Below are 26793 nucleotides of genomic sequence, written 5' to 3' on the forward strand. Positions count from 1 at the left end.
AGGCCACCACATGTAATACAAGTGCAATAAGTTAGGGGATGACAAAATTGTGAGGGAAGACTGTTATCAAAGTTGGCTCATGTGAGACACTTAACCAACTTAATTTGACATGGGTCACAAATGCTACTCCATTTATCTTGGGGTTAAATGAAAGAAAAACAGAAGTGTGTTCAAACAGGGAGATGGTGAGTTGATTTACAGAGACCTTACAAGGTGATCAAAGTGAGTGAGAGCATGTAGCCTGAGGGAAAACAAGAAAGAATGAATGACTTGAAAACATGGCAGAGGTTATGTTAATACGTCAAAGTGAGAAAACACTCCTCCAGATGAAATACCCCATAGAGAATTATGTTTCACACGCAGGCTTTTTTTCATGCGGCCACTGCACCAATGACCACCCTGCAACCCACCTTTTTATGCTTTGCATTTTGAAAATATACATGGTGTAGAACTCCATTATTAATGCATTTTTCTATTCATGCCCAGTTGGAAGAGGTTTCATCTCTTTTTCTTGAGGCTCTGACTTGTTTGCTGAAAAGTTCTAGTGCTGTCACATAGTCTCAGTTTGAGAGGAGCTGAGAGTGTCATGATATTATACTGACAAGGCACCACAGAAACCTGTTGTACATAAAACAGCATGTCACAAACAAGGTCCAGGTCACAGCTCTAGCCCTCTCTGGGTGAACTTTGCATATTCTCCCTTTGTTCTCACTGTTTTCCTCCCACAGCTCAGAAACATGCAGGTCAGGTGGTTTGGAGACTAGCTCAAAGGAGTTTCCCGCCCACCCAGGGACCCAGCCCCACCTGGCTCCTCCAGGCTCTCAAAAATGACCTGCTGTCTGTTGGTTCATGTCAGTCCCTTGTGGAGGCCTTCAGCAGGGGAGGGCTGTTTTGGCAAAGTGGCCCACTGTCTAAACTTAACCACCAAACAGAGAGTGATCATCAAGATCCTGATGTTGAGGCCTGACCACAGACAGGTTATTAAAAATAGGTAGATCTTTCTACCCTTTTTGGTGAAAGTTTGCCTACCATTTTGCCTGGTCTGTCAAAATGTGTAACATATAGTTAACTCTCTGTGAAGGAGGACATGCTGAAAAACATCAGCGTTGTGGACGTGGACAGGTTTAGCTTGGTCCACAGGTATTAGTCCCTCCTGCACCGTGGACAAGAGTGCGGCCCATAACACAGCAGGTACAGATTTGTTTTATTACTAAGTAATGGCAACATCTGGAGCTGAGAATCTATTTGAAACTGAAATATGAAATATGTATTTCTGTCTCTGTGCCTGCAGCTGATCATGGCTTTCAAAGCACTGAAGAACATTAGACCTCCAACCCTCCCCCAAAATTTCTTTTGAAGTGCTTTACCCACAATTCTATGATATAAATATCTATATATCCATATCTATATCTATATCTAGACTGACATAGATTTTTTCAGCTGCTTCCTCTTTACTGACTAAATACACCTACCAATTACAATTATGCTTTTTCCAATAGTAGCCATATGATAGCTTCCAGTGGGAAAATGTAGGCTGCACAGGCCTACCCAAAGCGTGTTTATGTAAATATGTAAGATATTTTTTAGGTATGGTCCAGTAAAAAGGTCTCAATAGACTCAGAATGGCCCGAAACATTGAAGTGTCTACCTAGTATTGAAACTTGTCACATTATGTGACTTAGATGTAATGAGCTGCGTGTGTACAGTCTTGTCAGTCTAATCACTTTGTGGGTGAGGGGCCTTTAAACACACACACACTGCAGTATCAGTCAACACTGTGTTTGAATACAGATTGCACTCTCAAAGTACACATGACTGGCTTTACCAGTATGGTAATATGGATGATACAAATTCTCTTAGATGAATAACACAGAACAATAAGTAGGGGCGCTCTAGTTATATAGCCTACATCTTGAAACAAGTTTGGTCAATGCCATGAATGATGGTCTGGCCATAGCCTTCCATAGACTAACCTACACACCAAAAACATGTACACAGATGCACTGAGTGTTTGTTGTTTCTTTATTGTGCAATAAAACCACATAGGTTTGCAATTAAATATTAGATAAGAGAGCTAAATTGTCAAAACTGCAATCATAAAATGTTTTATTGCAAGTAAAATAAATTTGTGATTACAATGTGAATCAAGAACTTTTATTTGCAAATCCAAAAAATGTACTTGCAAATCCAAAAGATTTGCTTGCTGTTGAGCTGAATCTCATTGGTGGGACCTATGCTGAAAGATGTAAGACGCATCTCTACTGGCCAGTCTGGATCACAGCAAGAGCCTGGCAACATTCATAGTTATTATGTAATAGTATAGCAGCCTGTCACTCCTGTCCAGAGGGTGGCAGAAATACACCGATAAGCTGTCTGCAGAAAATGTCTTTAAGGAGAGAGACTCCAGACAGTCTAATGATGACAGAGAACTCAAGCCTCTGAAGATGATCTGCAGATGTTTCTTCAGGGTGGTGAGGGCCTTATTGTGGCAATGCTGAAGAGTAGAGCTCCGTAATAAACCAGTGTACTTCAACACCAAAACTGGCTCCAGCTAATCTTTAGTCAGCCAAAACAGTATTGTGCAATTTGTGTTTCCTCACTTGTAACTGTGCATTCGACTACTGAACCTTTTTATTCCTGCTACAAGACTGGCTGTTTGTGCATCTTTTTTACTGCCTGCTGTCAGACATTTTATTAGGCATTTTTGTATATATACTGAGTAATAATATATTGCAGTATTTTTTCTTTAATTGCCCACCTCAAGCTTTACCAGAACACTGCCTGAACAGTGTCATCCCTCCAGGCTTTGTCAAAATGTCATCAGGTGTGTCTGAGATATATATTTTACTGTTAAAGAACAATTAGTAATATTACTTGTTCATATTCTTGCATAAATCAGACAATTAATGATTATATAAAATATCTGCATACTCTGACTTCTCCTATACATTAAATCTATCTATGAACTTACAGCATGCCCTGCACATGTTGCCTCCATCTGTAAATTTGATTGTGCACATAGTTATAACACTTCAACATGTCTGGACACATAATGTAGAGACATTAGATTTTATTTCCTATAATGAGAAAAAAAAAACCTGTAAATGTGTCAGTAAATATGTAACATCTCCATCTGCTGTATTGAAAGTATCTTCATTGGGATGGATTACTTATCTTCAGTATTCTCTATTGTCCAATTTGCATGGTATTCCCTTCTCTTGCAAGACTCAATTTTGCCCACAGGGCTCATTCAAGTTTCATGTAATCTATGAAGCTTTTCAAGGTCTTGTATCAGTTACCGATGAAGATGGGGAAAAAAAAGGCATAGATTATTTACTCCCCCCAGTGGATCATTTAAGAACTGTACTCGCAGCTATACAAAATGCAGTGTGTTAATGGTTACACAGCTATTGCAATTGGTAGAAATTGATTTGATTTTTTTTTTTTTTTTTTTTTTTTACTTGTGAGAAAAAAACACTACGCAGTCAAACTTGGTTCTAGGAGAACAATGTATTTATAAAAAACATACAAAGAAATTGAGTCACTGCTCTGGAACTGGAAACAAACAAGTCTGACAACAACATTAACAAAGTAATAAAGCCAAATAACAAACACCATAATATACAGTGAGATTTAAGTGCCGATGGTACTTCCCAGAAGAACCTGAAGTTTCTGGAATGCAAGCAGTTTCCTAGAACTGGATTAATATTGCAGGAGACGATGGGCAGGTGTCACTGTTTGGAGGAGTGTGACCACACCTCACTGGCCCACAAGTGATTGTGTCGGAGCCACCGTCGGGCTGATGAAGCGTCTAATATGAACACTTGCTCTTGCGAAGAGTTGACCGCTGTGTATCGAACAGATAGACGGGGCTGGGGTAGGCATGCTGCAGAGAGGAGGCGGCTGCCAGCAGAGAGGTATTTCCTCTCACAGTTTTGAGTCCTGGAAGAAGGAGACAGTGTCATGCACAAACAGATACAAGCAGTAGGTGATTTGTTCTTTTCCAATGGAGGGATGGCCCAATGGGAGCCCCACACTACACCACCAACCAACACACATTGCCATCTACATCTCCCTAAAGACATTGTTGCAGAACGCCTCAACTATAACTATCAAATTTCTACAAATACTACCATTCCATTTTCTCCAGTTAACTTCCTTGTCTCCCTGCTACAACTGTCTTTTTATAGTTGTGTATTCAAGTAATGAGTAAGCACAAAAAAATTATTCAGACAGGGTTTTCTCATGTTTCTCACAGTACACTACAAGCGCAGCCATTCTAAGTTGCAAGGATACAAGGAAGTTTATTGGTCATTATACAACAGGTTGTATAATGAAATTGCTCCCTTGGAATTTTTAAGCATTTTAATCATGTTTATTTTTCAAAACACACTGTTGTTTTGACGGTATAAACTTCAACTTTTATGTAACTGTCACAGCTCAGAGTGGTTCGGTCAGTGCAGGTTAATTTCCTCAGTCACATTACCTGCTCAACTCCCAGGTTATGCCATATATCTATTAAAACTACATCTGTAGTCACGTCTCCCCAAAAATACTTTATTATAGAGGTGGTTTGGTCTGGGGTTTATTTTCAACAGCACAGACACTACCGAAAGAATTATAGAAATATTAAAGGAATATTATAGGAATACTACAGGTAGCAGTGTTGCTCTATCTTCTTGTTCTTCTGCAATTCATAGACATATAGATGGTATAGAATTGAGCATTTACAGAACAGCATAGTTTAGTGAATATTATAAAGGAGACAAAACTGACAAGACAGGACTGAGAGAAAAAGGTGCAATTACAAATCCATTTGCTACTTCAGCACCATGGACAGCACCATGGATTTATCAACACACAGCACAGTTGGACTGCTGATACTTCAGAGCCGTGGTCGGGGCCATAGATTCTAACTTGCACAAACCTCAGTCAGATAAAGAATCAATGAGTGAGGCAGACTAGACTCATATTCGAGTAAACAACCCCTCTCCCCCTGCGCTCTCACTGCTTGTAGGGGATAGAGAGAGGGATGGTAGGTTTACAAGGACAAAGCCCAAAATTACTAGCGCACCCTACCTTGTCAGAGTGACACTCAAACAAGAGGTGGCCTCTGTGGTATTGAGTATGACCGTTGCATTGACCATGATGAACATCTCGAAGGTGAGAGCCATCTCAATTTCTCCCAGTCGACACGGGACAGTCAGCGCCAGGAGGCCGGGCGGAGCTGACACACCAGGGTAATATCCCCCACACAGCGCATCTGATTAACACACAATGGGATAACCATGAAAACATGCTGTCATGCTGTATTCGTCTTATATGTGACTAACCATAGCACCTGATTAGTCAAAGTGACCAATCAGGGATCACTGTGTCCTAACTCAACTGAAGCTATGTCCCACAGTTGAAGTTTTCTGACTTTAGCTGCTCCTGACAGCTGTTTCAGACTGAACACACAGTACAAATGGTGAGTGATGCATTAAAGTGTTTGTGAGTCAAGAAAACATTTCAAGCACAAACAAAAAAAAAATCCAGCCAGCAGTTGTCCCCTCCCCTGAGATTTTAAGGACCGTGATCACTAACATAACTTATGCCTTCATTTTGTTTATTCTATTTTAAAGGGAGCTGTTTAGGAGAAAGTTTTGTATTTCACTGCATTTGCCAGTCCCTGTGGACAGAGATTTCCTGGCAGAGTATATAGCAGACACCTGGAATTAATTTGGATAAATAGGGCTACCTAAAGGCTTGTAATTAGGGGGATGTGATGCTCTTCTCTGTTGTAGCCCAGAACTGTGATTTGAGCTAGTAAGAAGGGTGCACATAAAAATCTTGCAAATGCTTGTCAGTTTGTTAAAATTTGTACACTTCCTGGATAATGTGAGTGGGGAACTCTAGTCTCAGTGGCATGAGGCGCTCCTACAGTCCTGTCATTTCATTCTTTTGGGTAAAGCATATTTAGTGGTTAGGGGTAGACCATATCATTGTTTTATGGTTTACTTATATATCAGTCCACTTCAGCCATACTGGAGTCAACCTCTTTATAGTGTCTGTGTTTTCTTAAGGGTTTGGCAACAGATAATACTGTGTTAAAAGTCGGTGTCCAACTTAAACGTAGCTTTTCCAGAAAATTTTATGCTTATTATGTTTTCGTCCACCATGGATGCACTAGCCTACACAACTCAATCTGTATTTTAAAAAGTTTAGGTTATTACCCTGATTGGCAGAATTGCACTAAAATGAATACATTACCAGGACTGCATTTATCGTTCCCAACCACGGCACCTTTCAATAGCTCAGTTTAGCTTCTTTAAAAATCTGAACCAAAAGTATTAGAGAGGTTACATGGAATCATATAACCTGGGTGTCTATGGAAAAATTAATGTCGGATTATAAGTGAGGTGGCCTTAAGCTACCAACTCTGAAAAAAAGTATTTCTTGACAGCTCAAGTACAATTTGTCTCTTCTTTGTGAGACTGACAGTGCCCCCTCCTGGCTACTACTTGGATTGCATGCTCTTAAACCGAAGATGCCCACTGATTTTTTTTGTACCGATGGAATTCTAAAACTTTAGCTACCAGGACAAATCACCTTGTCTTAATACACTTAATTACAGTACACTATGAGACTCAGCATTCCTGGTCTGAGAACAGGATTTTCACCTATAACGCATTTAAGACAGAATGAATCTGTACACAAGACAAGTCGTGAAGACTTGACCAAAAACATTGGAAATACCACCTCGCAGTTGCATGCCTCCGCACACCAGTCAACTTGCAGTTTACATCCATATCTGTGTACTGTAACTGTGAGTAAAAATCACCCAGCTCCTAAATGTTCCACAACACAATTAACATCTACAGGCAGACAATTGCACGAGTCACCCCGATCCGAGTCCCAAGCGAGTCTCAAGTCATTTGGTCCAAGTCTCAAGCAAGTCCCAAGTCTTTCCTGTTGCGGGCAAGCAAGTCGAGTCAAGTCACAAGGTTATGTCGAGTCGAGTAACAAGTTTGTCAAGTCAAGTCATAAGTTATGTCAAGTCGAGTCAGCTACAGGCTGTCAGGTCAAGTCGAGTCACAGGTTATTTGATTTCATTTGTCCATTACAACATTACAGGTCTGATCATTTAGATCATTTAGATTAGATCTTATTGATTTGGTTAGTTTTATTAAAAAGCATTTTGAGCTGTTACTGAATTACATGCCTGTCTAGTTATGCAACACATTAGTACTTGTATTATATTGTGTCATTTGACAACAAATTAATATAGGTATTGATAATTAAAATGGCTGTAAGACTGGTAAAAATGGCTAGGACCACCTTTTGTAGCCCAGAGGAGATATGATGCTCAAACACTCAGTATGTAGTGTTAGAGTATGTTTATAAGTTGTAGAACATAATAAATTATCTTGCAGGAGTAGATGTTTACCAGTAAGCATGAGTCAAATAATTTAACAATATGTTAAATTATTATTTGTTTTAAAAATGTAAATTACCTATCAAACAGACCTAACAATTCAACTACCAATGAATGAGCCGTAGTATGCATGTGATAACATAGATAAGAAAAAAAAAAAAAAAAAAACAAAAACAACAAAAAAAACTATCCAAAGTGATACCTCTTCTTTGAATAGACAATCTATGTCAGTGCGCTGCTGTAGCTGGAAATTTTCTTTGCCTTTTGGACTCGTACGGTGCCGGTGCAGGTGTTGTAATGTTTTTTCCTTGTGGTGCAGGTGCAGGTGAAACGACTTAAATTTTTTAACCTTGCTGATGCCTGATTATGTCTTATGAAAAGTTGCGATGTTTGAAAGTGATGGAAGACGAGGGCTTGCTGTTACCATGGTGTATATAATTTATATGGTCACAGTGGCTACATCAGCGATCGCGACAGTGGTGAGTGACACAGCTTGTGCTACGCATCCATATAGAATCCCCACACACATGCACACGCACACACATGCACACTGAGCGTTTCTGCGTTGCCGTTTTCCATCAGATTGGAAGTTTTTATAAGCAAACTGGATTACTTTGGAAACTAAAGAACTGCCTGCAGTTTCCATGATTCCAAATAACAGCAGCGCGGCTGTGTCTCTGGCTCCCCCACTGATCATCAGAGTGCGTGCGCTGTGCGTACATGCATGCAGTGCCTCTCTGCTACATGCGGAAAAAACTAAAGGGAGTAGGCTGTCTCCAATCAATCAGTCAATGGTCTGAACCTGCACTGCTCTATACTAATATGATATTCACGTGGAAAAAAAAGACAAACTTATGCTACAAGTTGTCCGAGCCAGCCTGTCTCAAGTCGAGTCGAGTCAGGAGTCATTGTCTGCGAGTCAGAGTCAAGTCAAGTCTTTTTACCCTCAAGTCCGAGTCAAGTCGCAAGTCGTCAAATTTGTGACTCGAGTTGACTCGAGTCGAGTCACTATGACTCGAGTCCAATTGTCTGTCTACAGGCAAAACTGTAGGCAATGTGTGATATGCAGTCTCTGACATGTTGTCACTTGAAGCTTGGGGACTTTTTGGCTTGTTGATGGTGCTGAGTCGGTCAATGAGTTTGATTCTCTAGATCAAGATTCCCAAACTGTTTATCAAATTTGACCCAACAGTGTATGTGTGAAGTGTGAAGCCTAGAGCCCTCTTGGTGGCACTGTGGTGGACCAATCAGCTTTATAACCAAAATGTCAGACCCCAGTGGCAAAATCCATTTAACTCGCAAATCTAAGTCCAGCAGAGGCTTGGAAATTCAGCATGAAAGAGAGACAGATGGAGACTGTTAACCATGTGCCATGGAGCAGCAAGAGTCTGCAGGTTTTCATTCCAACCAGAAACTCCACCAGGTGAGTTCACTGATTAGTCCCTTCTCTGCTTGAAAGTGAGGTAATCATTGAAATCACCTGGTGGTGTTTTTGGTTGGAGTGAAAACCTACAGACTGTGTGCTCCATGGCATATGGTTGAATATCCCTGCAACAGTCCTTTATATATATATATATATATATATATATATATTCCAAGAAAAAACATCTGTGAAAAAACTCTGAAAAGTAGTTTTTCTTTTACTTTTTGGTTAAGGAACCACATCGCTTCAAATCGCCAAATTATCATGGATGTGCTATAGATGTGGTTTTGAAGAAGGCTCCTTCCTTTAATGTACCTGGCTATGTATAAAAATAAACTATTTCTATCCTAAGGAGTATGTTCCTACTGGATCCAGAGATTTGGTAATTAGAACTTTACAACTAGTAGTGAATCTACACAAGTCCAAACTAATGTTTATAAAGACAGCATTATGTGTTACTTTAAAAGTTTAGCAATGATATGGACATCTGATCCCCATCTCATGGATAAATAGTTCTTGGAAAGGAGCCGCTGTGCCCCGTCTGAAAAGATTACACATTATCTTAGCCACATATATGCCTTTTGAAGATTCAGCAGCTTACTAGTATATGGAAATTTTGCCGACACTAGAGTACCACCCCCTGCCCCCATGGTGGTGTCAACCGGTATTAACCAGTATAACCGGTCTTACAACCAGTTTTATACATTGTCCCCAAATTTTCAGAGGCTCAAAAGTAATTGGACAAACTATACATAACATATATAACTATAAGGATTATATTTAATATTTGGAGGAAAATCCTTTGCAGTCTATGCCTGAAGTCTGTAACCCATGGACAACATCACCAAGCTTCCTCCCTTGAGACGCTCTGCCGAGCCTTTACTGCAGCTGCCTTCAGCTGCTGCTTGTTTGTGGGTCTTTCTGCCTTCAGTTTGGTCTTCAGCAGGTGAAAAGCAGCTCAGTTGGGTTGAGGTCTGGGGACTGCCTCAGCCACTGAAGAATATTTCACTTCTTTGCTTTCAGTAACTCGTGGCTTGCTTTCGCAGTGTGTTTTGGGTCACTGTCGATCTGCACTGTGAAGAGCCATCCTATCAGTTTTGTGGCATTTGGCTGAATCTGAGCAGACAGTATAGCCCTATAAACATCAGAATTCATCCTGCTACTTCCACCAGCAGTCACATATCATATACTTCCATCATCAATAAACACCAGTGAGCCAGTTCCAGTGGCAGCCATACATGCCCATGCCATAACACTGCCTCCACCATGCTGGACAGATGATGTGCTCTGCTTTGGGTCATGGGTCAGTGTTCCTCTCATTCTCTGCACTTTTCTCTTCCCATCATTCTGATACAAGTTCATCATTTCATCTATACAAAGAACCAGAATCAGCCAGGCTTCTTAAGATCTTTTTTTTTTTTTTTTGCAAAGTCTGAACTGGCCTTCCTGTTCTTGAGAGACACCAGTGTTTTGCACCTCGCTGTATACCTTCTGTATTTATTTTCTCTTTTTCAGTCATCTACTTTAGATGTCTTCTGTGGTCTTCCAGGCCTTTTGGTGTTGCTGAGCTCACCAGTGCATTCCTTCTTTTTCAGGATATACCAAACCATTGATTTGGCTACTCCTAGAGTTGTTGCTATCTGTCTGATAGATTCTGATAAACAGCTACCTACCAAATGTAAATGCAAACCCTTGGAATGAATTCCACACCTTATTCTCTTAATTTGTCATGAAATAACAAGGGAATAGGTCACACCTGGTCATGAAACTGCTTTTAGTCAAGTGTCCAATTACATTTGAGCCTCTGAAAATAGGGGGACATGTATAAAACTGGCTGTAATTCCTAAATGGTTAAAAAAAAAAAAAAAAAGTCTACGCTTCAATCACGTTTTGATTACTCCATTTCCACTGTGGTGGTGTACAAGGGCAAAATTATAAATATTGTGTCACTGTCCAAATACTTATGGAACTGACTGTATGTGGTTTATAATTTAAAAGCGATTTTCAGTGATTTTCAGTGGTGAAATGTCACGCTCTGAAATTTTGTACAGTGTTGTGTTTCTTAAGTTAAGAGAGCTGTGTGGTTGAGCGAGGCAGACAGTGAATTGCAGAGAGGGACCGGTGCATTGTGATCCTGGCAAAAAGAGAGAGAGAGAGAGAGAGAGATGGTTTAGCGAGGCAGACAGTGAATGGAGAGAGAGCGGAATTAGGTAAAACAAATGTTGTGCAAAAGTTTTGAATCACCACAACCATGAGGACCACAAAAAAATGTAAGCCCAAAAAGAAAATCAGCTTCCAAGATTAGCTGCAGACACCCCCACCCCACATATAGAGAGAAATACTTACGTTTGAACACTTCCCGAGCCCGGAGCCAGAGGTTTAGCTTGCCCAGCTTATGTAGAAGTGTCTGCAGCAGGGAGGGCTCCACTGCCAGCTTCTTAGAGAGCATGAAGTCCACTGTATCTGATGCTACGGAAAGGGTCTGCCTTTCCACACACGCTTGCAGGTGAGAGTTAAATTGGGGACTGTACTTTGAAGGATCTACCAAGTCTGAGGATAAAAGAGCATGATATGCACTTTGCCACACCTACCACAGCAGGTTATTGCTATTGATAAAAAAAAAAAAAATGCAGGAAAAAGACAACAGGAAAGAAGTGCAAGGCAGATGATGAATAATAAAGATAAAGATGAATAATAAAGAAGTACATTCAAACTACAAACATCTTGTCCTTTGTCACAATCTGTTTGAATCATTACATCTCAAACCACTAACACATCACAAACCACCCAAATGCTACAGGCTTATCTACAGCTGGGAAAAGCTGGTCACACTGTGATGTGGGATACATCTTCCCAGGCAATATTTGAAGTTTGTGATATTTGTGATCAACAACATTATACAGCACCTAATAAGTGGCTGAAAGAAGGAGACAAAAACTCACAGAATGTCAATGCATGCCAATGTTGGCTGTCTTTTTCTCAACCATAATTCCTAGCCTGTTAGTCTTGAATGATCCTGAGTCAAGTTGTCTTTTAATGAACCAGCAGTTGTCTGAAAACACAGAGAGATATACTACTGCTATACTTTTGTTTTGTTATGTGTGTCACTGAATGTCAAAATAACTGATGCCTTACTGAGTTACAACTGAAGGAAAGTGGGCCTCTTAATATTCCTGGAAATGATGGAAGCTTGTTATCTTGCCTTTATGTGTGGACTGGAATTACACTCTCTCAGTTTTGATTTGGTGTTTTCTCACCACTTGGCTCTTTGAGTCCAGGAAGGTTGGAGAGGACCTCCAGTGTGTCTCGTTGAGAGGTTTTCTCCGCTAGACGCATCAAAACATGGCACCTCTTCTCCAGATCATCAGGATTTGATGGCCACAAGGGCGACCTGATGAACCACTCATTCTCTAAACGAACGAATGCATGCATGCATGCGCGTACACACACACACACACACACACACACACACACACACACACACACACACACACACACACACACACACACACACACACACACACACACACACACACACACTTTGCCTAAGCACCTTTTCAGGAAGATTCTTACAGCATCTCCAGCCTGCTTTCCTGAGACACTGCAGTATCGTAAAAGTTCAATTAGCAATTAACTAAGAAAAATAAATGCAACTCCTCAACAAAGTACAGAATGATAATATAGATGTCAATTTGCGAGTCTGGTCTTTTCCCAGGTCCAGGCATAAGATTTTGAATCAGCTCTGATTGATAAGATTTTGTGCCAAAAACTGATATGACATGGTGTGACACTGTTTTGTGATATTCTACAGGTGATTATTTGGAAACCCTTGGGGGGGAGGGGTTTTTGTTCAGCATGGACAAGGTGAGTTGTCTCTTGCCATTTTTTTCAATAAATGAAATTTTTTTTTGGCACCGCCAAGACAAGTTCTGATAAACAATACATAATACAATACATAGAGGGACAGTTTGTTGATGTTAAATATGATAACAAGCTGTATGTGGGATAGATCATGGGGATATATGGTGGGGAGGAGCTGTGGGTGACCTGTGTGCAACAACTTAGAAAGAAAAATGCCTTTTTTCTGGCCAAACAAATCAAACTGTAGTTTCTACCATCTCAATCAAACTGTCTGTGGAATATCAGAACCTATACAATGCAGTCAGTTTGCCTTGATCTTAAAATCTTATTTATGAAAATGATGAGAAGATATGTGAGGACAGGAGAGAGGAGAGGAGGAAGAGAGATGAGGGAGAAGAGAGGAGGAGAGATGAGGGATGGGGTAGAGAGGAGAGGGATGGGGACAGGGTACGAGAGAGAAAAGACAAAAAAAAAAGGAGAGAGAAAGTAGAGAAAGAGAAGGGGAAGAGAGAGTGGAGGAGTGTGGGGGGGTGTATCTGCGAGGGGGAGTAGCAGACAGTTGTTGCTTTTTAACACTTTTACTCATTTATATTTGCAATAAACTCAATCAACTAAAACAATTCAATCAATGAAAATGAAAACTGATTTTAAGCTTTTTATAAATGAATACTTCTGGTAAAATGTTTAGTGGCACAATGTTCCACATTTTTGTGTGATTTTTCTTGAACTGAAAAATCCACATTTTTATGTTGACAAACTGTGGCGTGGTGTGGCTCATATTGTGGTGTGACACAATATCATTTGGTGCGATATTCAAAAATGTAACCCCAAAAAAGTTTTTGTTAGTGGAAAAAAGAATCCCAGTGGAACACATGGAAAAAATACAGCAAGAGTCACAAGCATTTTTTTTTTTGTTAATTTAGAACAGAGTTTGTCAGAATTTTCTAAAATATAGTGAAAGATTGAGCATAAATGCCTTACTTTGTGCAATAATTTAGAAAAATACAAAATGTTGCAGATTTGAACCAGGAAATGCAGAGTCTCATGACAGTAATGATAAAGAATTCATTTTATATACAATAACTTTCATGTCACACCATATGACAATTTTAGGCACTGAAACAACAAATCTGATTCCAATACAAAATCTAAAAGACCGCTTATGTTTTAGGAAATCTAAGAGTCAGTACGACACAACTCAATTATTCTGAAGCCTAATATTTGAAGTTTGAAAAAAAAAAAAAAAAGCTTTTCAGGCTGAAAACCACCCATACGCCTTCACTTGCTTGGTGAATAGAGGTCTCCTCAACTCATCTACAGCTGACATTAAATATGCTTTCAGTCATTTAATCAGCACCTCTTGTTTATTTGCTCCAAGGTTACCTCGGAGTGTGTTGAGAGCACCCTCCACACTGCCGTTCAGGAGGAAGAGCTCGGTAGCCATGGTGACAAGGCAGCAGCGTGATGCCCCATCCTCATTCCCAAACAAGCCCTTCAGCTTTGAGTAGCTAACCTTTGACTTGGACAGCACCTCAACAACCTTCTGACCCTGCATGCACACACACACACACACACACACACACACACACACACACACACACACACACACACACACACACACACACACACACACACACACACACACACACACACACACACACACACACACACACACACACACACACACACACACACACACACACACACACACACACACACACACACACAAGACAGCACCATGGTTACAAGTTGGTGGACCCCTGGTATTTTCTGGACCTTAAGTTGTTTTACAATTCAAAACTGCAGTTCCTCTGACAGCTGCAACACTGGGAGTACTTAATCAACATTTCATTTACTGTCTGACTGACTGTTGTCATGAGACAGTCTTGCAAATCCAATTTCAGATTTAAGTACTTCAGTAAATATCAGCACCAAAAATTTGGTACCAACATTGCGTTCCAACGGTATCGACACCTGCAGTGTTTTCTTTAAATAAAAAAACAAAACCTTTCTTACTCCATCTATACCTGCCACAGAGAGAGAGAGAGAGAAAGAGAGAGAGAGAGAAAGAGAGAGAGACTGCCCACACAGCGCTTTTTCGTCTCAGTGTTATTTCAGGTTAGGTACAATCACGTCCCGCTTTTACTTTAAGAGTGTACTCCTGAATGTCAAAAAAATGTCACAGTGAAGTTGATCTTTGACCTTTTGGATAAAAAAAAAAATGTCATGACTTCATCATTTTATCCTATTTGACATTTGCGTGAAATTTTGTCATAATTAGCATATCAACTGTTGATTTACGGACAGAAATGTGTTTTGTGAGGTCATAGTGACCCTGACCTTTGACCTCAACAACATAATCGGTTCATTCTTGAGTCCAAGAGGTGGCGTGTGTGCCAAATTGAAGCCTTCAAGCGATTCCTGAGATTTACAAGAATGGGATAGACAACCTGAAAACATAATGCCTCTGGCTATGGCTGGTGCAGAGGAAACAAAGAGGAAAAAAAACAACTCTGGAAAAACTCAAAACACGTGGCTGTCAAAACTTTTCTTTGAGTAGTCTTTCAAACATACATTCTGTAAACACAAACTGTTTCAGAAACATAAGCACAACAGCATGGATATGGCACATTTTCATTTATGTTGCTTGTCCTACTTTGCTGTGTGAGACACACACATCCTGTTTGTTTACCTTAGCCCACTGATGTGTTTTGTGGTATCTTAACATGAGAGAAACTCCGATTCTGCCAAGATAGCTCCGGATCAGGCTGTTCTCACCTTCATCCTGATACACTGAAACATAAAAACATTTACACAACCTGACTTCAATTTAAACCTATAACAAATAAATATAAAACTCTGCTAAAATGTGTTGTTTTCCCCTCAAGTTACACTGATTTTTACCCATCTCAGCAAAGGCAGCAAAGGGCAGGGACAGTTTGTTTTTGGTCTCAGACAGGAGTGCTACGGCAATGCGACCGCTGATGAGCTCCAATTTGTTGGGAACTTGGTTGGATTGGCAGATGGACCTGAAAACCACCCCCATCCGCCTCCAGTCCTCCTGTTTGGTACAAAGCTGATGGAAAGAAAATATAAAAGCAGAAATGATTACAGCAAGAGATCAAAGAGGCCACCATTTCATCGTTGTGGACGCCGGCCCAATTTGTTCAAAGCCTAGGTAATGAGAGAGGCAAGTAGCTACTGAAGAGAGGAACCAACCTCTATTTCCACAATGGCGTGGGCCAAATTCAGGGTCTCTGGAAAAGGTACACTGGTGGATGGTGATAACCTTTGGAAACAGTTACTGATGGTCAATGACTGCTATTGTAAGACTTAAAATTGTATGACTGCCAAGGTCTGACATGATTAGGCTGTTCCACTCACTTGTGGTTGTCAGACATTTGAGTAGAGGCGTTAAGAGGGTTCTTCTGGTGGGACTCTTGAGTTTTTTGTAGTTCAGCGTAATCTGAACTGAGCACTAGGCCTGCATCAGTCATCTGTAAAGACATACACACAATGGAAACCTCCAGATACAGATAAAATAAAACACAGCTCCTCCTGCACAAGAGTAAACAATGTGTGTATCAAGTGAGGTACCTTGGCTGTGAGCTGCATGAGTTCAGGCACAAAGCCCATGAGCCCCCTTTCTCTCACAAAGTTAAAGAGGGCCAACAGGAACTCAGGACCAGGCTAGCAAGAAAACAAGCAAGAGCAAGAAAAGTGATGTAATAACCATCCTTACTCATGTAACACTTTTCCAAACAGCTAAGAAAATAAAAAGAAAACTGACAGTGAAAAAAAGAGACGAAAAATGACAGGAAGAGCATATAAGCAATTTAAAAGCAGGATGAGAAATAGGACACACAAATAATAGATAATTAAAATGATGCAGAGGATGGCGTTAAAATAAGGTGAAACGAGGATGGGCTCAGTGTCTTACCGACGGAGAATCATGACTGATTTCCAAGATGGTGGGGTGCTGGGTCATATTCAGAGATTGCCACTGGACACTGATGTATCACATATTTGTTGTAAGGGTATGTGGTTTTTAAAGATTATTTTTTTGGCATTTCTGCTTTATTTGACAGTTACAGAGAGACCGGAAGGTAGGGGGGAGGGAGGGAATTCCATGCAGCAAATGGCCTGAGGTTGGATTTGAACCTAGGACACTGCGATTGGGACTCAGCCTTAACAAGAGGTACACGCTCGTATCCGGGGAGCTACTGGGACGCCCCAGGTTACAGGGTTTTTTAGAGTGAACAATGAGAAAAACAGTGCTGGCTAAGCTGCAGCCACTCACAATCTAAATGCAGCGTGAGTGTTGCCAGACAGCCTTCCAACCGCAAAGTCTCATTTATCACAAGTAATCAAATTATAAAACTACGGTATTTTGTGAAAAAAGAAAAGCCATTGGCAGCACATCCTCTTCCCATGATGTTCTGCCATCAACATGTACACTGTTGACCATCATCAGATCCCATCACAATGTTTTTTTTTTTTTTTTTTAAATTGTAATGCTGTAACAATGTGGTTTTGTGCTGTATGAAATCAGCATACAAGTGACAGTAGTGGTGTCAAAACCAAGCTGTTTTCCACCAGAAAGAGTAAAATGTGACTGTTGTTTTGTGATATGTGACCCCCATACCCTATCATGTTAAATTCAGTCTGATAATCACTCAATTCTGAACAAAGGCTTGATCTACGATGCTACGTCTTAGCCAACCAACACAGTGAAGGAGCTTTGTAAAGACCAAACTTACCATTATCCTGTGAGCCACGCTGGCGTTGAGGACCGAAAAGAGAGTGGGGAGCAATCCGGCTTTGAGCAGAGCCCACAGGAGGGAGATCAACACCGGCATGGAGAAATACACTCCTGGCGGGTTGTTCTGGTAGTAGCCTGTAAACACAGCTCCTGGAAAGGACAGGAGATTGGCAGGAGAGCCGTAGAGACGCAAAAGGTGGAGAAGATCATGGACCGGTTAAAAATATGTGGAGGATAAGTTGGGTTGAGTGGCAGAGAGGTAAAGTGAAGTGTTGAAAAGGAAATGGAGAAATAGATTGAATCATGGATGAGAACCTGATGGTTTCATAAAGGAAAGGAAAAAATGATCAAAGAGCTTGGTAACTATTTCAAATGGTCTATATAAATCTTAAATTCTCAACATCATTCATATCAGATAATCTAACAATCAAAAGGCTAAAAAGCCGTATGATAAATATTCACTCACAAATTTTAAAATACAATGAAAATGCTTGCCTGCTTTCGGGAGGCACAGTGGATTCTGAGTGAACCGTGTCACAGTCTCAATGCAGAACTACAAGAGACAAAGGGGGGGGATAACTCCTTGATTCTGAATTGAAGTGTAGCATTACAACTATGGCACAGCAGAGGGTGCTGCTGCTCTTGTGACTGACATTACTCCTTCAATCCTCTAGTCACCAACCTTCAAACCTACAGATCACTAATGTTTCACATTTTCACTGTGAAGTGAATTTTCAACTCCAACTGTTTTGCCAGTTGTTTGCTAGCCAAGACCATTTCCAAAACAGACTGTAACAGTGTGGTCAAACTCCACGTCAAGCACGTGTCTCAACTGTGGTGAGTGCAGCCTATTTTTGGTACACAAAATATAAATTTCTAATATCAAAAAACAAATCCAAAGGAGATTTTCTTCACAGATGTTGGCATGATTACTTCAGGAGTTGATATATCTGTGCATGGTCTGTGTGAATTGGCAGCTCACGTGTGCGTGTTCACAGATAAGGCTAAACCTTCACAATAACAGAACTTTCATTTACTAAATAAATAGTGACCTGTCAGTGACCTGACATTAGCTCAATATCTATGTATGTCAAGGTCACCTTAGAATGATTCATATTGGAGAAAGTGGCCAGAAAGCTCAAAACTGCATGAAATTGATTCTCGTATAATATGCTGTCAGCGTGTCATGTTTTGTGTTGTACAAGATGTTTGCATGTGCAAAATGCACAAATGAACTTGTGGTGAAAGTGTGGTAAAAGACGACAGCTGGCTAACAACAGGCGCTGACCCCAAGCGTCAGTGGCTAGAAATGTGCAATATGACATCAGGAAAACACTTGAAAATGTAATTTTAATGTAACTTTATAATTTTCCAGGTTCTCATAACTATTTCAGGGACATTTTATATGCATTTCTTTTTAATTTCCAGGTGTTTCCAGGTGTGTTTCACGACTGGAAAACTAACCATAAATTTCCAGAATTTCCAGGACGTGTGGGAACCTTGTGTTGTGTGCATCAAGGGCAAAAGCCACTTCCACATTAATGGCCTGTTTATCCTTACCACACAAAGGTGAATTTGTACATTTCTAAATTAAACTCATTCACTTCACCTTCTCATCCCCCTCAATGGGCACATGCTGAAACCGACAGATCTTGAAAGTACAGGACAGGGTTTCACTGAAGTAGAGCCGGCAATACTGAGGAGTAAGAGACAGTTGTTGTCGAATCATTCGTAAGTACCTTTTGTATAAATACAGAAGAAATCTACACCATATTATTAAATACATGGATTGTCCTTTTTCATTTGTCCTTAAGCACAATCTTCCACATGCAACCAAATACATGAAAAAGTTATCCAAATACAAATATGTGTATCTGTTAAAAGGTAGTTTGTCTAGAGCTAATTTGTTTAGTCAAACTCTTTCAAATCAAAAGGAAAAGTCGCAAGTGCACTATATGTGAAAACACGTACAGCACTGGATTTCTGGCGCCTCCAATCGGTCATGTTCGATGGGTTTTTGATCCATGGCCCTGTGTGAAAATCAAGCAAGAAGTTGCACACAACAGCTTCATGTTTTACTCTATGACAACATACTAACAGCCCTACATACAAGTAATAAAGTTGCTGCAAATGACAAAGAGTATAACTGTTGGCCCGGGTCTATACTCCTCACCACTTCCAAAACTCATGAGTTGGGGTATGGTGTTATGCAGGGGGCCCACTGTCTGGATGGCCTGGCTCCTATAACAAACACAATATGATTATCACAACACCATTAGTTTGTCTAGGCAAACCATTTTGCTCAGTGTTGTGTGTGTAATCAGGTACCTTTCAAAGTCATCTTTTACATCATTATTGTTGGCATCTTCTTTTTCCTGTTCAAAGACACAAAACTCATTGTAGATTTGTGGATTAGAACCTGTTAACTACAGGTTAAGTGTGTTACACATTCTTATTCCATTAAATTACCAATAACTTCATTTGAATGAGATAAACCCAAGGTTACCATGGTCTTGGTTTGGTTGTTTGTGGGGGGCCAGTCCGTGCTGTGCATTTGGAGGGGACTGCTACCAGACTGGGGTCTCCAGGGCCTCTTGTTGCTCTCCTCCGCTAAGAAACAACAAAAAAATCACGGCATGATCATGGGATAGAAATAAAATACACCAAACTTCAGAGCAGACATGTTTTAGCAGAGATGCAGTTTTTATCATGTGTGCTGATTTTGACACTGGTCATACCTTCAATATGTACCAGTAACTCCGCAGCAACGGTGCCAGACCTGAGACACAAAACAGAAAGGCACTTACATTTATCATCAATTAAATAAGATAACTATTTAAAAGGAGATGCTACCAGTTATGGAAAAAGTGATACCTTTGTTCAGTCTGCAGTGATGATGATGGTGCTCTCACATCTCCTACAGCACTGGCATGAGGGGCCTCACTAACCCTTGTAGGGCCCAGCCTCAACAAACTCTGCTTAGGCACGTTCCCAAACAGGTCTGGGTCATCCTGGATCACATCTACAAGCAGTATATCCTGTTCATATGCTGTAAACTCATCCAAGAGGTGGGCCTTGTCGTCATCATCAGCTGCCTCTGCTTCCTCTCTTTCACTGACTGACGTTTCAGGTGAACATCCTCCTCCTCCAGAGGTCTGTGACTGTGCCTCATCGTCGTAACTTCTATCATCTCCATCGCTGCTAGGAGAAGAGTGGGGTTCTGTCAGAACAGCTGTGTTAAGAGTTGCTTGTATTTTAGGATTTGAGGAAACTTCGGAGTTTCTGTTACCCTGCTCTACATCCTCTGGGTAGTCTTGATCAATCTCTTCATTACAATCACCTGCATCTTCATCATTGCTGAATCGGGACTGGGGTTCCTTTAGACCATATGTGGTAAGGCTTTCCTTCATTTTAAAATCTGGATCAACTTGTTCTAGGTCTCCATTGGTCAATTCCTCATGTGTTTGCAGTCCTCCATCCTTGCAGTCCTCAATATTTTCATGAACCACAGACCAACCCCGAGTGCCTGTTACCGCTGTAGCCATTTTTGGCATCTGATTTCCAGATAACAGTTTGTGTTGGCTCTGCTCTTTGTCTTCCTCATGGGTTTGTGGCAAGAGGTTTGTAGAGGAGTGCCTTTGTGGTGAAGCGATAGGAGAGAGGACTGGAGGAGGTATAAACACATTTAAGCCTATCTCCAACCATCTTTCTGTGGAGCTGATGAGAGATGGACTCTCCTTTCCAAACACATCTGCAAGGTCACTGTCAGAGGGAGATGGCTGACAATGCTGCTCAGGTTTCAGACTGCTCTCTGTGAGAGTGTATTCCTCAGTCTCTTGCTCTTCTTGTGACAGGATGAGGGAAGATGCACAAGAATGAAAGGATTCAGAGTTGGGTGGAGGAGTGCAACACTGAGTATACCTTGGTGAGGTCATGTGGGTTTTATAACACAACAAAGAGGTTTCGACCAGATGTTTGGGTGAAGATGAGGATGTGTGTGATGTGTGCACAGACACAGCACCATTCTCATGGCTTTGTGGAAATGAATTTGGAAGAGAAGATGGTGTGGTTGAGCGGGTGTCTGAATCATCAAGTGTAAATGAGGACAACATGGGAGTGAAAGAACTGGCCATTTGCCAGTCACCTAAGCGAGCTGGTGAGGGAGTTGAGGTAGAAGATGCAGACAACTGCTTGTCGGTCTCACTTCCATCACTGGGCGTCGATGGAACCAAGACTCTGCCTGTACCAGGTTCCCTTTGCTCCCTGAGAGGACAAAAGACAGCTACGTCTGAGGGAAGACTGACTGACTGAGGTTTTTCACCCTCCTGGAATAGAAAGGCATGCTGTGGCTTTATGCTGTCTGAAGAGTATAAACACTGATTACCCAGTCCCTCCCCATTTTTCTCTGATACGATGAGTCCTACATCCTCTTCTCTTCCCCACCTGACATCTTTTCCCCTCTCATATTTTTTGTGAGAAGAGATCCATTGGTTTGTGCCAGAAGAGGAGCCTGATGCTACACTTGAGAGCATACCAGTGGTTCGCCTGTCAAGTGAATACACTGAATCCTGATTTTGATTCACTGCAGCATCTGTGCAATATTTAGGAAATTGAGGAACAGGCTCTGTAAGACAGGCATCAGACCCAGCAGGCATTTGATTGGTCAGACCTTTGTGAGGAAAGGGCCATGGCATGTCTGTGCGCGCACATGAAAAATATATTCGTCTGAAATAGACCCTCGCTCTCTGGCATGAGAACTGCTCCAATTGGTCTGTGTTGTTTGAGTGATGTCCCACCCCATTCTTTTGAGAGACCAGCTCTGATGAGTTCTGGGCTGCATCATCTTTTCCAGGATCGCCGTTCTGGTCACCAGATTCCTCTTGAGCACTTTTATTTACATGCATGCTCCCAGTACTCAGATCTAAACATAACTGACTGTTGACAGCCATGCTAGACTCTTTTCTTTTGTCTCCAACGTGAGTCTCTGTTAGTTCATTTTGAGTGCTGCTTTCTAGACTTGGACTGGACTGCAAAATCCCATCTCTAATACTATCACCAAGCCTTAGTCTCTTCACTTTCCGTCTCTCTGGTGCTACGACGTCACTTTCTGCAACAGGATCCTCCTCAATATCTCTGTCCAACATGCACTGCCCCTTGCTCGTACACTCACCTAATGAGAGAGAAGCAGAACAATTGGCAGATGCTTCAGTTGTCCAAACATCTAGGTAAGGGCAGTGGTTGGCATGGTTGATGAATGTCTCTGCAGTTGGGTTTTCTTTTGTGTATTTTTTCTGGAGTTCAGTCAGACTCTGGGGCTGTGATGAGTTCTTATCGGAGCCAAAACTGTGACATGAATCACTACTTTTAGCCACGGTGCTCTCCCCACCTCTGTGTTTGTCATATCCTGAACAACGGGGCCGAAATCGAACTTCAGCATTCAAGTCTTGTTTGAAGCAATGCACAACTTTGGTCTTGAGCACATCCGGCAACACATAGCCACATTTATGACAGCACACATCACATTTCTGGACTACGTCACAAAGCTTCACCATGGGGTTCTTGCCTATCCATGTTATAATCTTCGCAGGGGTCTTACAGATTGGGGTCTGAATGACTGTGTTTGCTTTCTTGGTCTTACACGGGGGCACAAGCTGCTTTAGCCCTGGGCTAGTGCTTTCTGGACCTTCCTTACCCAAGTTCATCCACAGAGAAGTATTTTTTTCACAATGACCACACAGACCATAGCTGGATGCTATGAGAGCTCTTCTTACAGACTGCTCTGAACCAGTGAGTCCAGCAGGTTTTGGGCACACGTTTCTCTTTCTATTGATTTCTGCAAGTGGAAACAAACACTGGTGAAATAGTGCAAACTCAGAACATTGGTTGCTGTTTGGAGTAATGAAGCCATCAACTGGACAAAACACAGCATCTAGGTTTTTTTCTTGGTATGCTTTCATGCCACAGTATGTGGTTTTACCATACCAGTTGTGCTTTTTAAACCAATTCTTTTGACAACTGCTCATTGTACAACTCAAGACCTGAAAGCAGGGTAGGATAAACCATTCTGTAAAATACACATGCATACTGTGACCTAATTTAGTACTTTTGACAAAAACTCCCATTCTCACATCAAGCAACTGGGTTAGCCAATAGCTACATCAGGTCAGTCTGACTATACTAGATCACAAAAACTATCGAGTACAGTGCTTAAACCAACTGGCTCCCAGAGGGTCCAGAAAGACAAACCACTGTCTCATTCCCAAGACAAATGCCTATTTTTGAGGACAGGTTTCACAGCTTGGTTTTGAAGACAAGATAACTTATAAGAGCTAGCCTGGACATGTCCTTCTGTAGCCTACCAAGTCATTTCAACAACAAAATCTTAACACAGGGGGCTCCTTGGTGTGTTGCACATGGATTTGAGGCTCACCGATGAGTTTTTCAAACAAGCTAGCGAGCCCTTATGCTAGGTTTCTTGAAGCTAGTTGTCGCATAATAGCTGCCTTCGTTAACTTACCTGGCGTTAGACATTTGAAAAGTCGCCACAAATAAAGTCACACGTTCATCCATAAAGGGAAAATGACCAAGGTTAATATGGCAAACAGTATAAAATGCACCTTACTTGGGAGTCCGGCGGGTAGCACATGTGTTGCTGTAAGGACTTGGTCGGCAGCGATCTCTAACAGTTTAGTCCAAGCTGGTCTTGCCTTACCTTTGCCCTGCCCCTTTCTTTTCCCTTTCTTTCCTTCAGCTCTATAACTCATAATATCACTTTTACGACTACTCGTTTGTTTTATCTTCCAAGTCCTACCAGGCGATTTTCCCAAACTAGACCGTGTTTGATAGGGTGACTGTGTCTTGCTGTGTCTGGCTAGCTGCGCCGCGCCTTTGACACCCCCGGGCGGCTGGAGCTGTTTTCCTGTCCGCGGCCGCCGCCGGTCGCCCCTCCCTCTCACCAGATCACCGGCAGAATTTGCGCAGATGCACGAAGCAAATCGCAATTTAGCTTTAAAAGTGGGCCGTGTGAGTTTATCCAACCTGCTCTTACTCCTGGTGTTAGGTCTACTCTGGTGATACTTGCCTCTGGTGTACGGCCCCTCATGTTTCGTGTCCAAATCAATCCCAGTGCGTTTACAAGGACTGCTCCTCTCGGGTAGCCGCGTACCTTCACCGTCAGTCTGTGAAAAGGATGGGCCGCTCTTAGGTGCCCCCACATACGTGTCTGTCACAGTTTCTGGGACCATTTGGTCTGATGAACAAGGCCGGACAAATTCACCGGGGATGGAGACGGGGTTTTCCATGAGCCGCTGTCTATCCTGTGTTTTTTGCGGCGTAGCGGGCAGGTCAGCTGTAGTCAGTGCCTTGGATACCCGCCTCCGTCTCGGAACCAGCTGCAGCCCAATAACATCTTTCAGTGTAGCTCGGTTCAGTTTGACCCTGCCGGAGGCCGGGAACATGCTGACAACAAATGCCTTCCTATTCAAACTGCAATAAACTAAATAAATTATATGGGATTTGCCTGGCGTCGTGCCTCTAAGCAGGACATTTTAATTAACTTAGTTACCAACAAAACGGCCCATGTCACCGTGGACTAATGTTGACAATGTTGACTCTACCACATCGATTAGGCCAAAATGGTGTTTCTCATCCAAACACATCCACGGCGGCCTGCTCGGTAGTTGAACATAAAAAGTCAGCGATTCAGGTAAGATTAACTTTACAAGTGCTTTTTTGAACTCGATAACGGGTGTGGGTTGCAGCCTCGCTTCTGCCCTGAGCGCTCTCCCTGCTCTCTGATTATAATTGCAACGTGCGGCACACCTGGCGAGGAGCCTGGCCACTGCGCATGCTCAGTATTAATATTCATATGCATGTCATTCGCCTGCACTCAGATGGCCCTCTGCCAGTATGCCATTTCAGTGTTTCAACCACAAACACTGAAAACACAATTAGACCTACAGCACAGCATGTGGTCTCTACATGAAAAGGCAATGATAAAGTCGAACGGAGCTGAAGAGTGGGCTGGTTTCACTAAGCATGGCCTACCTGTGATTAAACCAGGAGCCTATATTAACTGGTTTTTCAATTGCAATGACATTTACATTCACAGTATTTATGGTAGTTTACTGTCATTAGTTTTTGTCATTTACTGCTGAAGTAACTTATATATGTATATATATATATATATATAACGGAGAATTGTATTTTTTTGTTTCACAGACCAAAATTTGGATTTCTTGCCCTTTTCAAATAAACTACAGGTTTGGTGCAGTGTTAAGTTTGCCGTCATGTGAGTTTACATTATATGACACTGCACCAAATATGATGCTTGTATGATGCTAAATACTTCAAACTGCAGTTAGATTTTTTTTTTTTTTTTTTCAAAACTACGGTTTGAGAAAAAGTGTAGTTAACAAAACTATTTTTCTCTTATGGGCAGTGTTGCTGTTGTGCCTGGTACCCTGTAAAATCCATAATGTTTCAATATACTTTTCAAAGATAAATTCACGTCAGTTTCTCATAACCAATTACAGCTCATCATTATGACTAAAAAAAGGAACATGGAAGTTTTTACAATACACACAGCTCAATAAAACAAGCCTGCAATTGATGTTGGACATATTTTATTTATTTTCTGTCTCAGAAGACTATGCTCTACTGCTTAGATTGCACAACCTACACACACATTAAATATTTCATATACTTTTTCCCATCATGCTGTGCTTTAATAGTCCATTGCATTATGTTCAATACCTCTCATTTCCTCCATACTTATTTCTTTTGTGTCCAGCTGTGCCCATTACAATATTCTGCGTCATGTGCTCAGTTTTTTATAGTTAGTTTTATAGTTAGTTTGATCTTTAACTTGTTTCTAGTAAAAACACCTTCAACTGAAGTATGACAATACATCAGACATAAAGGAATATACTGAAATCAGGTTTATTATTCAAAATGATTACCATCTCATGCCAAAATAAATCTGTGTTAACACAAATTTCCATCATGAGCAATTAAGTTCTCGAGTGTATTTTTCATAGGATACATACAGATAATGTAGTAATGAAACAAGTGGTGAAAAGATTCACCACTGCCAGAGTAATGAGTAAATTATTAACATTACATTTTATTGAAGGGAAACCCATTTAGGAGAAGAGTTTTGTTGCTGGATATATTTAACATAGAGCTGGGCAACTGTTACTATCATCAAAATAGATAATCCTGCAAAGACGTAAACATCTTTCTTGACATATTTCTTGCTTGTGCACATGAAAAAAGCATGGATGGAATTAATTTTGGCCACTCAAAATGCTTCTCAAATAACTGTCATTT

At 41.2% G+C, this 26793-nt stretch overlaps 1 protein-coding gene across 4 annotated transcripts; it reads right to left on the reverse strand.

The window, feature by feature from the left end:
* Positions 1–3491: 3491 nt before the first annotated feature.
* topaz1 (testis and ovary specific TOPAZ 1) lies at positions 3492–25244 on the reverse strand. Of its 4 annotated transcripts, none has more exons than XM_030064474.1 (20): positions 24545–25242; positions 20338–22633; positions 20202–20242; positions 19970–20073; positions 19792–19838; positions 19637–19704; positions 19435–19493; positions 19073–19159; positions 17959–18016; positions 17462–17613; positions 16299–16391; positions 16086–16198; positions 15921–15990; positions 15606–15777; positions 15394–15494; positions 14085–14250; positions 12098–12250; positions 11187–11390; positions 5080–5263; positions 3492–3942 (listed from the first exon to the last, which is right to left on the reverse strand). In XM_030064474.1, exons 1-20 carry the CDS (start codon positions 24918–24920, stop codon positions 3732–3734), a joined length of 4755 nt encoding a protein of 1584 aa, XP_029920334.1. In that variant the 5' UTR covers positions 24921–25242; the 3' UTR covers positions 3492–3731. The 4 variants fall into 4 exon arrangements, with proteins under 4 accessions (XP_029920334.1, XP_029920330.1, XP_029920332.1 ...); XM_030064470.1 differs by having other exon boundaries at positions 20338–23296; XM_030064472.1 differs by lacking the exon at positions 24545–25242 and adding an exon at positions 24086–24493 and having other exon boundaries at positions 20338–23296.
* Between the last annotated feature and the right edge of the window lie 1549 nt (positions 25245–26793).

Source organism: Myripristis murdjan, chromosome 11 (assembly GCF_902150065.1).
Source record: "Myripristis murdjan chromosome 11, fMyrMur1.1, whole genome shotgun sequence".
Lineage (NCBI taxonomy): Eukaryota > Metazoa > Chordata > Actinopteri > Holocentriformes > Holocentridae > Myripristis > Myripristis murdjan.

Bases quoted from the DNA above. Each gene is read 5' to 3' on its own strand.
- topaz1 (XM_030064470.1), bottom strand. From the start codon at position 24,920: ATGTTCCCGGCCTCCGGCAGGGTCAAACTGAACCGAGCTACACTGAAA. The intron at 19,705-19,791 runs GTACCTGATTAC...TGTTTGTTATAG, and splicing joins GTAAAAGATGACTTTGAAAG to GAGCCAGGCCATCCAGACAG. The intron at 18,017-19,072 runs GTGAAGTGAATG...TGTCTCTTGTAG, and splicing joins CCATTGAGGGGGATGAGAAG to TTCTGCATTGAGACTGTGAC.